Consider the following 13,846-nt stretch of genomic DNA (forward strand, 5'->3'; position numbering starts at 1 on the left):
TTTATCCGTTTTGATTTAAGATAGATATTATTAATCAGGACTCAGTAGCTGAATGGATAATGCGATGGTGTTTGAAATGAATAGTACTGGGTTCGAGTCCCAGGGTGAACATCAGCTCTGAGATGCAGGTACATCCGGCTGACGAGTCCCAAATAGGACGAGACGCGCGTCCTGGATCCCACTGCTAGCCACTATCCACCTTTGCTTTATGAAAGCTTGTGAATTAAGACAATATCGAGGCATACACACAGTATGCACATATGCCAATAACAGACTGATCAATTGCAGTCTTAAACATCAATGGGAAGATACAAGTAAAACAATACCATGTGAATTTATCAATCTAGAGTTTGAGAAAAATGTTAGTTGACCTAAGTTGTATATCAGAATAACGCGATGTGATGAAAACAACAAAACAAATCGAAATAATGTAGTAGGAACGATAAGCAAATTAAACCTTGAGAATTTGGTTTGTAAAGATAAAAGGTATTCATCAAAGATAACTAGAATTGAAAATGAAGAGGAATATGTATTGAATGAATTGGGTAGTTTATTTAAGTGATAAGTTTATATGAACCTATATTTATTAGAACCAACAGCTGTGCAAAGACAATAAAAAGTGGGTATCATTGACAATTCTACACAACATTTGATAATGGATAATCAAATCAGTATGGCTAAAAACTAGATTGCCCACTAGAACATAATATCTGGTCAAATGATACACTCGAATCAATTAACCAATCAATGATCAAGAACCAGATATAGGCTTGAACAACAGTTTATTGAAAAATAGCTCAATGCAATCAACAAAACAAGTTATTGAAATAAACGTTTTATAAACAAATGTGTTCACTGTAGCCAGATATATCTGTCCTTGCTCAATCACAGCTTACTTTCATATAATACATAAGCTTTTGGTTAGAAGCAGTTCAGGCGAAAGTGATCTGTAAGTATTCAAGGTGGAGGTTGAACAAAATCTATTCATTCATGCACTTTATTTGAACGGTTTAGGATACTAGGGGTGCAACAATGTGCACATTACACTATTCATTTGTTTTAGTTTCAATATTAGCCTCTTGAAATATTGAATTGGTAAATGTAGTTAACACATACATATTAAATAGCTGCTTACCCTAGAACTGATTAATCACAGTAATTTGATTAACAATTCAACACACTGTTGACGATTCTCATACTTGGACAAAACGGCCATCCAGTACTTCCAGGTTTCCAATGGTTGTATAACTCAGATTGGTTCATAATTTCAATGAAATACTCCAGCAATTTGCATTAATTAGTTCACAAAGGCTCCAGTATCCTTCGAAATGACTAATACTCTTAGTAGTGGCCTCAATGTTTTCAGATGGGTACGACGACTATACATTATTGTCTAAATTCAAGTATGATTTGATATACTTCATGCGTAATGACTTGCACATCATTTACATCGAAGCTCAGTAGTCTAAAGGTTAAGCGTTCGCGTGCGAGACCGAAGGTTTTGATTCGACTCCAGATTACAATTCGTACATCCCTACTGCTAAGCAATCCCATATTAGAGCGAAATGTTCATCCAGTGCTTTCAGGTTTCTAATGGTTTTCATAGGTCGGCTGGTAATCTCGGTAAAAATCAATAATCTCTACAACGTATGTATCTGAACAACATCATAACACATATACGAAAGTACTGGATGATCTAGGCACCTTAATGAGTGAACATTTGGAAACCTGACGGTATAGCAACAATAAGTAAAAAGACGTATTCGAAGGGAGTAAAATACAGTATCTTATTGCATAGAAAACCAGTAAATTTGAAATATATGTACATCACCGCTATTGGGAAATACGATTTCGCTGAAAATATATTTAAGGCACATTGTACCTTAAAACCTAAGCTGGTTCTCAAACTTTATTATTTGGCTTTTGGTTTCCAATAATCAATGAGAGTTTCCTAAAATAAATAAAAATTTAATCAATAGTACGTAAAGTTACATATATTGAGAGAAATATAAAATTATACACTACTTTTGAATATTAAGTAGCATAATGATCAAGCATAAAATATGCTTTTACATTACCGACTGATTATAACTAGAAAAGCACTATGGACCAGGAGGCACTGAATAGTTATTTCATCCAAGCAGAAGATTCCTGATTCTGTAGTTTGAAATTATGAAGACTATGCAACTTTCACAAACCTCCCTATACCCTAATAAAAATACAAATCATGAGAAGAGACCAGGTCTCATTATATGGTATTCACACTTTAGATATTTGTTTTAACAGATATCATATGAATAACTTCCCTTTTTAACAATAATATCAATTTATAGTTCTGAAAAGACTTTTAGTCCTCAGAAAACTTAAAATCTATACTGATCATTGGTATAATCAAACATGTATTATAGTTCCCGCTTTAGATGATCTTAAAAGTCACGGTCTGTTCAAGTTTGAAAATGTGCATTGTCACATAGACTCACTAAATGTTGTTCAGTTTTAAAAACCTGATTAATTCTAGCTTTTTACTGGTTATCCGAATGATCTTTTTTCTTCGTAAAAACAGTCTTTTAAGTATGGAAATACTTAGAAAACTTAATGGATTAAAGATAAGGTTCTCACAGTAGGCTATAAAACGTCTTGAGTTCGAGCTATGGAAGAGTTATTCTTATATACTGTTGGGAATTCACAAACTAGAACGAAACACCTGTCCAGTGCTTTCTCACTTTGAAAAATAATTTCATAGTTAATTTCAATCCGTCCCCAAAAAATCAATAACTAGTTAGTTTGTCACGAAAAAAATTGCTATTTACCTTAATTGTTGTTTTCCGAACAGCTTCCCATGGATTGTTAGAAAACTCCTCGATTGATGGGAGACTTACGCGACAAAGTATCACACGCTAACATAATCGTAGATTTAAGAAAGGAAATGATTAAATTTTTTAGAAATTTACCGTCATCAGAAGTATGAAAACATTGGAATCTATAAATTTTTTGCGATGAATAGCAGTCATCAAGTAATAAAAAAGGAATGACTTGAAACGAGTGATAGAGGCACAAATTGGAAACGATCCAGTGCAGAAGCGCATTTTCGACGATTTCATGAATAAATAGTGATTCCAATGAAACAGTGAAATAATCACTAACTTTATGTACTAGAACCTTTCCTGCCAAACTTTATTTATACCCGAAACAAAACTTTTTATGACCTTATTGACTCTATCGGAATCTTCGCTACATCATGATATACATATTTATCCATAATCACCCTCGTACGTATAAGTATGCCAATATCTGTAATAACTTTGATTTTAAAATATTATAGATTGTAAACAGCTGGTGAGAACCTAACGAAATAAAATGAATTCATATTATTTTGCACTAATCTTTGTCCTTGCTCCCTCTAACGTTGGTTATCAGCTAGGCAGTCGAAAATTTAGGCATTGATCTAAAGCCTCTGGGTTCGACCCTCGATGAAGTCATGGATGTGTACTTATGAGAAGTCTCATACTGGAACGAGCGGGATATCTACTGCTTCCTGGTTTTCCCTAGTCGTTTAGATAAATTTATTTTATGATATAAACCATGAAAAGATTTGGATTAAAAGACCGCATAAAATTATAAGTGTCCTTTTTCCATTTTCATAAAAAATTTGTCATCGAAAATGAGGATTCTAGATCAGTCTACTAAAGGTATCTTTTAAAGTAAATAGTAATTTGTACCACTTATAAAATTTAGTAAAGGAATTGGATTTTATAAAATTAGCAACCAATAATATCACAGAACACAAATTCTAAAAGAGAATCTTGTGAATGCTTCGATTACCCATATTTCATATTCTAATAAGTGATGTTTGTAGTTGCGAACATATGAATCAGTTGCAGTCTTGCATATAAATTCTCTTATTTAACATCACGAAGACTTAATCAACTTTATTTGTATTTTGTTTAATAATAACCAATCAGTTTCCATATAATCCCTTTTCACTAGTGACTAAATTCGGGAGAAAATTCAAGTAATCATAGTGAGAAGTTGTGATCAGTGGAAGGAAACTGTATCACGTGTGAGAAATATAGCCACCGAAGAAAATGGAAGATGCTCAAGCGATTGATTGAAGTTAGACTAGTACGTCACTGGATCCCAAACCCAGTATTCCAGAAGTTGGACATATACGCGCAAGACTGAATGCCGTAAAATCGACTCTTGGTTGAAGAGTTGCACGTGAGCACTTTTGAGGAAACCCATACTAGGATGCAACAGTTATTTAGTGTTCCCAGGTTCACAATGGTTGTCTACGTTAGATCAATTCTTGATCTCAATGAAATTCAGCAATCTCCACAACCTCACACTGACAATATCCAACTGGTTGAAAAATAAGATGAAAGTTTCAGTCAATATACAAGAAATCTTATTCAATGTACATTTTGTGACAGTTGGCACTCGCTAACAAATTATGTTTGTAATCACGACGACAATTATGCCCGACGTTGCATTCAAACTTGTGTCTCCCATAATCACAGTCTCAGACCTTGCCAATGATTAAATCCTCCTTTATGATTAGACATTTTTTCAACCATTCAAGTAAGATTTATACATACTTGTTCACACAATTTATAAGAGAATTACAAATCGCATATTATTAAATTACATGGGCCTCCTCAAATTTAAAAGCAAATTAATGTTCAAAATCTTATGGACTATATTTGATCCAAGCTATACTAAGAAGAAGGTTATGCACAAAAGATCATTAAATGAACTTACTTTACCAACCGAATGTGCAACACGAACATGTGCAGCTATTGAACTGCAATTCATTTGTTCTCCATCCTTAGTTGTAGAATCCCTATCAACTAGAACACAAAATGAAGCATGTCTCCAATTGGGATCTTCAGCATAAAGTAGGTAATCAGCACCACCTACACATAATCCGGGGCGTACAATCCAACCCTTAGATCTATAATATATATATACAGCATAACGGCGTAATAGATGGAGCTCTTTTTCTGAATACTTTTCAACCTGTTCTCGTGCTGATTGGATTTGTAAACAAGGTGAATCAACAGATCCTGTACACAGACAAAACCAGACCTCAGTCTATTTATTAAATAAATGAGGAAATAAAAAGATATTACAAAAAACGGTTTTACAAATTATTTAATACACGTAATACAAAAAGCCAACCTGAAGGTTCTCAAAGGTACTAACAAAGGAGAAATAAAAAGTATATAGTGCTCAATTGGCAAAACATACTATGCATAAGTAAACAAAATTTCTTCTTACAAATAAAAATTATATATTTCTAATATCCCAATGAGTAGAAAAATCAAATTTTCCGACGTTTCGTGACTCAGTGTAAGCCACTTCTTCGGGGTATAAATAACCAGATCAAATTTAATCCAAGTTTAAATAGTACAAAGGAACAACGTAAGAATATTATGTGCGATCAATCAAAAAACCGATCTGAACAAATCAATGTCGTGTCAGTTCGATCAAGGTGATTCATAGGCGATATTTGTATGTGTAGTGTGCACGGTAAGGATGAGAAAATATGTGACCTTTATGATGAGAAAGGACAGAGTTTAATTTGTATGTACGATACTAGTGTGAAATGTGAATAATATCAGACTAGGTGGCTAGGATAGATAGTCCAAGTAGGATGCATAGTCAGGCCTTCTTTTCTATTGAGAGCAGTAGGATTAAGCAATATATGCAACGATTCAGCTACTCTCTTTTCTTTGTAATTGGAAAAACCTTCTTGTAATATTTTAAAATCGTTTTGGTGGTTATTGTAGTGTGAACTGCTATTGTCAATTTAATATAAAGTCCACCCAGTTCTACGGGGTTATTAGGTGGTTTCATTGTGTACCTAATATGTTATTTGGCTCGAGTCAAGATTTCGCGAGATAACGCTCCAATATGGAAGGCATCACAATCGATACAACCTAATTTGTAGACGCAGTTCTGTGTTGACATAAAGGGGATTTTTTCTTTTAAGCGAACTGAAGTATTTCGAAATGCATTCGTTGTTTTGTAACATACTTTAATTCTGTGTTATTTTAAAATTCTTTGAAGTTCTTCTGTTGTACCATGACGGTATGGTAAAACTGCAATACCAACCCATGGTATTTCATTCGGATAATTATTATTAAGCCATGAAACGTGTTGTTTTAATACACATCTAATAATCTTCATAGGAAATTTATTAAATTGTAAGATGCTATTTACATTCTTTTGTTCTTTTTGTTTATCCTCTTCTGATGTGATAATCTTGTTAGCTCTTCTAAAAAGATTTGGGACTAGCGAGATCTTTGCACTGAATGGATGTGCTGAATTGAAGTCAATATAACAATTTGAGTATGCAGATTTTCGGCAGATGGATAGATTTAGAATTCCATTTAGATTTCTCTTCGCTAAGCAACCTAAAAATGGTAGCTCATCATGTTCATTTTCGATTTCGTTCGTAAATTTGATGTGTGATGAAAATGTATTGATCTGTTTCGGAAAAGGAGGCAAAACCCGACTTACACGTCCTCATCGTGCCTTCTGGATAGTGGGACTCAGTTTCATGAACTAATATGAGCGGTAACCCGGGTGATAGAGATCGGGCTAATCACTCACTCGAACGATACCCAGAAACTGATTACAAAATCCACAAAGAATCACAGCGTAATTACTGCTTGATCGAAAAACGACAAAAAATTCAGTGGTGCATGTAATGTACAGGGTTGCTCCATACGGGACAAACTCCAACCGATTGCAAAACAACTATTCTAATCCCGGTAGTTGTGCCGTGCATCGATGTTGCCTGTTTCTCTCCAGAAGGGCCTACTAGGCTTCACCAACTTGTTTCGGTTTTTTGGCTGTTTCGAAAAAGATTTTAGATGAGTCTTTTTTTATCGCAACAAAGGTATCATCTACATATCTAAGCTAAATTCGTGGTTTAATATCATTGGCGAAAATATTCAATTCTATATGTGCCATAAACAAGTTGCCTACAATCGGGGACACTGAGGATCTCATTGTTACACCGCTAGTTTGTTTGTATAAAGTCCCGTTAAAAGTAAATATGTCGAATTTAAGCAGTTTTAAGGATTTCATGAATAGACTAATGCTTAAAGGACATCTGACAGAAAGACTGTTGTTGTTCTCTAGTAAACCAGTAATGAATTCTAAGCATTTATCAATAGGAATACTACTGTATAATGAAACATCATAGCTTACCATGATTTCATTCTTTTGGATAATTAGTTTAGATATTTTTGATTTAAATTCATATGAATCTTTAATCATATTATGTAAGTTGAGTTGTAGTGGACAACTAATCGCACAACTACCGGAAAAAAAGTCATATTTTCTACGACAGAAGACATCCCATATTTTGACTAAACAAAAACACCTTACGCCTAACATTTCAAAAGAAGAATTGAAGGCTCTACATTCTCTTCAAAAAGACAAAACGATTATAATCACAAAAGCTGACAAAGGTAACAAAACAGTGGGCATGAATATAAAGGATTATATTAATAAAGTTCTTGAACATCTCTCTACGGGACCATATGAAAAGATCGATGCAAAAAATTCTCTAACGATTAAAAATAAAGTCAAATCAGAGACAAGTCAACTTTTGAAGGAACTAAAACCAATCATTTGTGTCTCGCTATGGTTTGCTCTATATTCCAAATCATGCAATACTTCACGTTTTTATGGTTTACCTAAAATTCATAAACCAGACACCCCTCTAAGACCTATAATAGACTTCACAAACACACCGACATATGCATTATTGAAATATCTGAGCAGCATATTAAAGCCACTATTATTATTATTAGGAAAGATTTCAGTGATCTTATTGTTTATATTATTGGCTGCAATTTGATCAGTCCTTAATGATATATGTTTGAACTGCTTGAAGATAACCATTATGATATAAGTTGTATAGAATAGATAAATTAAGGTTAACAGTGGAAACCAGAACCCGATATTCTGTTCTACTTTGGACTATTTAGCTCGATGTACCTACATCCTAATATTGATCAGTCTTTGTCGGAAATTCGTTTCTTGAATATCACTCCTATCTACAATCTATTTATTGTATATACTTACGCCTGTTACCCTTCATGGAGGAGCATAGGCCACCCACCAGCATAATCGCTATATCGAGTCAATAAAAGCAGAATACACATATACAAACAAAGAATGGACAAATTTCGGTTAATAATAACGACATTAGGATTACTCAATCGTTTTTGAATAATCATACAAACGTCGTATTCATTGAATGAGTTAGTGCCTATCTGGTCTCCATAGATCGATGGATAATGCTTAGAGTATTTGAAGAGAAATTTACTGGGTTTAAGTTTCGGCGTGAACACCAATATTGAGATGTAGCCACACTCAGGTGACGAGTCTCAAATAGGACGGAAGGTGAGTCTTAAATTCTACAGCTAGCAAGAACGCTTCTATTCTATATAAATATTATCCGTTAAAACTAGAGTCATCTTGAGCACAACAGAGTGTTGTTACACCGGAAAAAACATGTGTAAATACCAATTTCCAGTTTATTGACCGCATTTAATTTAGAAGTATATAACAAGGTCCTAGAGATCATTGGCTGTCGATCTTACATTTGCATATTGCACAAGCTTAATTCATCTGATAACTGGGAAAAAATTGTTTGTAGATCTGAGAAGTAAGAAAAACACTTTGTTCTACATTTCCTCTCATTTCAGCAGTTTTTCTGAATATTTATCAAAATGCAGATATTTATTATAATGATACTGGTTATTCTGTCATTGTTGAGTCGGATTTCCGAAACCTGCAACGGAGCCTCCAGAGGCCCTAAAAGAGCCGAAGAGTCCTAGCCAATCAATCAGAGCACGATGGAGCTTTCTAGAATATCAACGTGGCGTGCTACTATTGGTCAGTAGCATAATATGTCTTTTAGCGGATTGGCCAAAATATGATGTTGATTTAACAAATGTTAACATCTATAAACACCCGTGTTTTTCTGTACAAGAATGAACCTTTGGAGTAAAGTGCTTTTCGCTTATTTTGCACCTTTTCCTTCGAGTTCAGGTCGCTGCGTAGTTCTAGCTTGCGGGTTACCAGAATAACTTAGGAACAGAATAAAGCGTTCAAATTTACAAGACTTATCAATTATTAAGTTATTCAAAATAGAATATCTACGATAAACGAAATGAAAAGAATACAGATATCGGGTCATCTGATATTTCCAAATCCATACACATCAATTTTTCAATCAAAGCGTAATCAATTTTACAGTGTCACATAATAGTGGTTGTAAATTATTATCAATTAAAAGATAGCTGATGAAAGATGTTCTATTCCATATTGAGTAAGATAGAAAAAAAAAGTCAACAACACAAGCTTATTGATTACATCATATGATGAAGAATGTAAATAACTTAGATATGAGTGATTCAGTAATTGATATAAATCAGTACTTGAACTCTTTGTTTGTTCACACATAGTCAATCTTAGACACTACATAACAAGATATCTATATTCATTTATGTCTAATATTGTATCTATTCTAAATGTAATGTTTTCAAATTAATAATAACAAGCAAACTGATAAATAATATCAGAATTATAATTTGTTGATTGTTTAGTTGAGATTAAACAAAAGTTAATTATAATAGTTGAGATTATGAGTCAATTGAAGCTAGACCACCATGGAAAACCTGAAAGTACTGGATGACCGCCTCGTCCTATTGTAGGACTCTTCCTGGGTCCAAATCTCGCGAGGTGGGATCGTGGATATGCATTCCTGATGAATCCCGCAATAGGACGAAACGGCCGTTCAATGCTTCCAAATTCTCCATGATGGTCTATCGTCAATTGACTTATGATCTCAACTATTAAAATTACTATAATATCCACAAAAAACCCTTCTGACACTAAAGTTTAATTAAACAGATAAATAATATTCATTAAAATTAACCTTTAAATAACAAAGAATGTGCTGTTTAAATAAAGTCAAGAAAGAATGAACCATTTCATACTCCAAACATTTTCATGTGTTTTAATCACTTAGAATATTGGAGTTTTTAGTCTTCTTCTAATAAGAACTTTGTTTATTATTTAGAATAAATCAATTAATATGAAGAGAAAGAAGTGTTCAATTCTAAAATGCTGAGATTTATGAGTGACTAAGTTATACGGGATGATTATCGCTACTATGCTGAAACTACACATTACTACACCATGATATAAATTTGGAGGATGTTACAATTGTCAGTAACTAATCTTTGAGATACAATAATAACTAAACATTGAACACCAAACATAGATCAGAAACGAATATACAGAAACATTCTTCATGCAACTTGTTGTGACTTTATGTCCGGCTTTTTATCACGTGATATATCCACCAATCAAAATACGACTTATCCAATCTTAGCACTGTGCCAAACCAATGACGTCCGACCGGTATGAACAGCCTAACGTCCTTATTGGTCCTATGTCCGCCCACTTGAGCTCGGAATACAATACCAGCTTCTGCAATATGAATCATTTATTTCTAACATACTCGGTTTATATATCAACCAGACAGACCACAACGTACCATAAAATAGAAAATAACATTTGTACAATATTTGGCCAAATGTGGCTGTGAACGTGGGAGGCAGTAGTCAATAAACTGAACATAGCGAAAGAAGATATGGAATGTGAATATTGCTTATTAAATGGATTAGTATGGGTATTTTGAGTGAGTGTTTATAAAATGCTTTTTAATGGAGTTTTTATAAATTACTTACTAATTTAATAATTGTTCCTATATATTATATCATTCGTAACAGTCAAATAACTGTATAGATGATACTAATCCGTTTAGTATCGAAAGTGTCCTACTTGAGCGCCAACTAAGGGTTATAAGTTATAATGCAACATGGTTTGGTGTTGTAATTATACAACCACATCAACTATGAATTTGAGTAACAGATAGTACTTATAGCAAAAAAGCTTTTGATATTCCGATAATACATGTAGGAACATGGGAGTTCTCATGAGCCATCAATCGTACGAAACAAGTACACTGACAGAATCAGTGATTTTATTGTAAATAGCTTAAGCGAAACTCAACATATAACTTTGACTAGTAAATAATTTCAAAGTATGATCCTGTCCAACAATTCAAAGATGTATGGTGTTCGTTGACCTACAATACAAGTGGACGTGTTGAAATATTCAATAACAATTTGGATTTCGCTGCTAACAACCCTCTATGTTTGCTTAAAAATGCTTGTGACTTAGTGGCAATATCAAGGCAATTCGTACAGGATGTACATGCGCCTATAAGAGATTGATCAACTTTAGTCCTAAAGTATCAGTTGGAAGATCTACATGACCAATATATATGGATTAAAATTCACTCCAATGCAAAAGCCAGTAGCCATCTGGATTCAGTAGCTAAGTGGATAACGTGATGATGGGGTTTGAAGGGAACGATACGGGGTTCAAGTATCGTAGTAAATATCAGTTCTGAGATGCAGTTGACGTATTCCAGATAGGACGAGAAGTGCGTCTTGGATTCTACTGTCAGTCACCATCCAACTCTGTTTAAATTTGATAACAAACATTTGAAACACAATTCACTAAATACGGCTAAACATGATCAAGTTCAAATGACAAACTACCAGACAACTACTCTAACTAGACAATACTAATCGTCAGTACATTATGCATTGTATATTTATGTATAAGCAAACAAAAAACAATATAAAAAAAATGAAATTACTGTTACATGATACAGAAATAAACTAAAATAACTTCTTTCTATCTTACCAAAGACAATGGATCCAGCTGTTGACATTCAATGGTTGAATGAAACTGTGAATTTCCATTAGGTGGCAAGTAAACGTCTAAACAACCAAGTCCATGGAGTAAAAACAACGTCTAAATTATATAATATACAAACATACAAACAAATGTATGCCTACATAAATACACAGTATACTAGGCATGAATAAAGAACATTAGTTCAGTTTTTCAGCTCTACATTTCTCATATAAGCAATGATTTTTTGTAAATAAATAGTAAGCTTTAGAAGTTTCTATTCAAAAGGAGGTTGGTCTTGGCGCGTTGACTAAGAGACTAACATTGTATTAACCTTTTCTCAATGTAAATTTAATTATAACGTATAAAATTAAGAAACAAACCCAGAAAATCTGCCTCCGACAACAGATTTTTGTTATTTACCTTCTAATTGAATACACTTGGAGTAGTGCAAGAGCTTGAAGAAGTCACCAGGTACCATATGGTTGTATCTACATATGTTCCTTCATTCACTTATGAATAAGTCAGTCAGTAACAACGTAGAACATCGTACGTACGTACATCAGTTCGAGTTGCCACACCACATTAGCACAGAGATGCAGTGGTCGATTCAAATCCCGTAGTGGTAGAGGTAAGAGTAGGAGTATAAGCAGTAATCGGGAAGATTAGTGTTTGGAGATGTTACTTAAAGAGTATAATACAGTGAAATAGATTTGGGAAGAGAGAAAAAAGACAAGGAGGAATAAGGAGATCAAAATTTGGGAGAACACAAAGACTGTATGCACCTGAGCCATTGCAAACGATTTTGAGCCATGTCATTCAGGGTCTCTAACCATCGGTTGCTATCATCTCGCGGTCCCCAACCAGGTAGTCTACACCTACCAACATGACTCAGTCTACTTGTCAGTGACTTCATGAACTTGTGCCATGTTTTGGTCTGGCCGCCCCTAGCTTTCTTCCAACCTATTCCTATACCACTGAACATCGCACGTCGAGGAAGTCGGTCGCTGGGCATACGTAACACGTGTCCCAGCCATCTCAACTGATGAAGTTTCACTACGAATAAAACCTTCTTTAGCTAAGTAAACTATTTACATCGGCTGCCAAGTAGCATCACAATCCGCCAAATAAAATAGCTACAATTCTCAATAAAAGAAATCATCCATTTAGTGTTTAGATAACTATGATCTAATCAACAAAGCAACCACAACGACATGAGTAAAGCTTAACTACTAACCTCATGTAAAAAAAAGTATTCAAGAATAACCGATTATACATGAAGTAACTAAAACATACTTCTACATCATTCAATATTAAATGTGTAACGTCCGTTTCGTTGGAAATATTTTCATCTGTTTTTTCAATACCTTCTGAAATACAAAAATCATAAATTGAATTCTCTGCATCTGACGTATCCCCGCCGTCATCGTCATTATCATCATTGTCGTCATCATCTGTACTGTATTCTCTATATAAAAGAAAGAAAGAAATATTAATATATATTCAAAATCTACTTTAATTATATACATCTAATAGATATTCCAGTTTCTATTAAACACAACAATTATTTAACAATATAATTATTGAAGATGCCACAGGTATTTGGAGTTTGACAACGTTTGAACCAGTAACACCTTCTACTATGAGTTGTACCCACCAAGTGAAGTCAAAAGACAGAGGCGAGGAGGTTCAAAGATATATTTGATAGGCTACCAATATATCAAGGATCGACTGATCTAGTCTGGCTAGCGATTGCAGGGGTTGTTGAACTCGGTGTTCCACTTCGTGATCTGGTGCAGATGCATGACCGAGCGCCTTCACCTAGGTGAGTCCATTAAGATTAATGTGGTCAGAACCCAATGTCTAAAACTTACAGAGGTATTTATTTTGGAGATTTATTTACTGCTACATTATGATCAGGCAGTAAATTTGTCAACCAGATCATTAATAATTGGAATATTTAATTATTTTCAATGAATAAAGTAAATCTAGTTCCCCTAATCTATTTTTATTATTCATCAAGAAAAATTCGTTGTAACATTAGGAATGA

General features: G+C 34.0%; 1 protein-coding gene across 1 annotated transcript in view; it reads right to left on the bottom strand.

The window, feature by feature from the left end:
- Positions 1-1,359: 1,359 nt before the first annotated feature.
- The window catches only part of TSEN2 (tRNA-splicing endonuclease subunit Sen2), a 68,191-nt gene continuing 55,704 nt past the window's right edge, over positions 1,360-13,846 (bottom strand). The window contains exons 11-14 of the mRNA XM_051217913.1: positions 13,093-13,264; positions 4,759-11,916; positions 2,811-2,897; positions 1,360-1,951 (exon numbers count right to left, since the gene is read on the bottom strand). Of these exons, the coding sequence (XP_051064348.1) occupies positions 11,797-11,916; positions 13,093-13,264 (292 nt within the window). The 3' untranslated portion in view covers positions 1,360-1,951; positions 2,811-2,897; positions 4,759-11,796. The remainder of the gene's footprint in view (positions 1,952-2,810; positions 2,898-4,758; positions 11,917-13,092; positions 13,265-13,846) is intronic.

Source organism: Schistosoma haematobium, chromosome 7 (assembly GCF_000699445.3).
Source record: "Schistosoma haematobium chromosome 7, whole genome shotgun sequence".
Taxonomy (NCBI): Eukaryota; Metazoa; Platyhelminthes; class Trematoda; order Strigeidida; family Schistosomatidae; genus Schistosoma; species Schistosoma haematobium.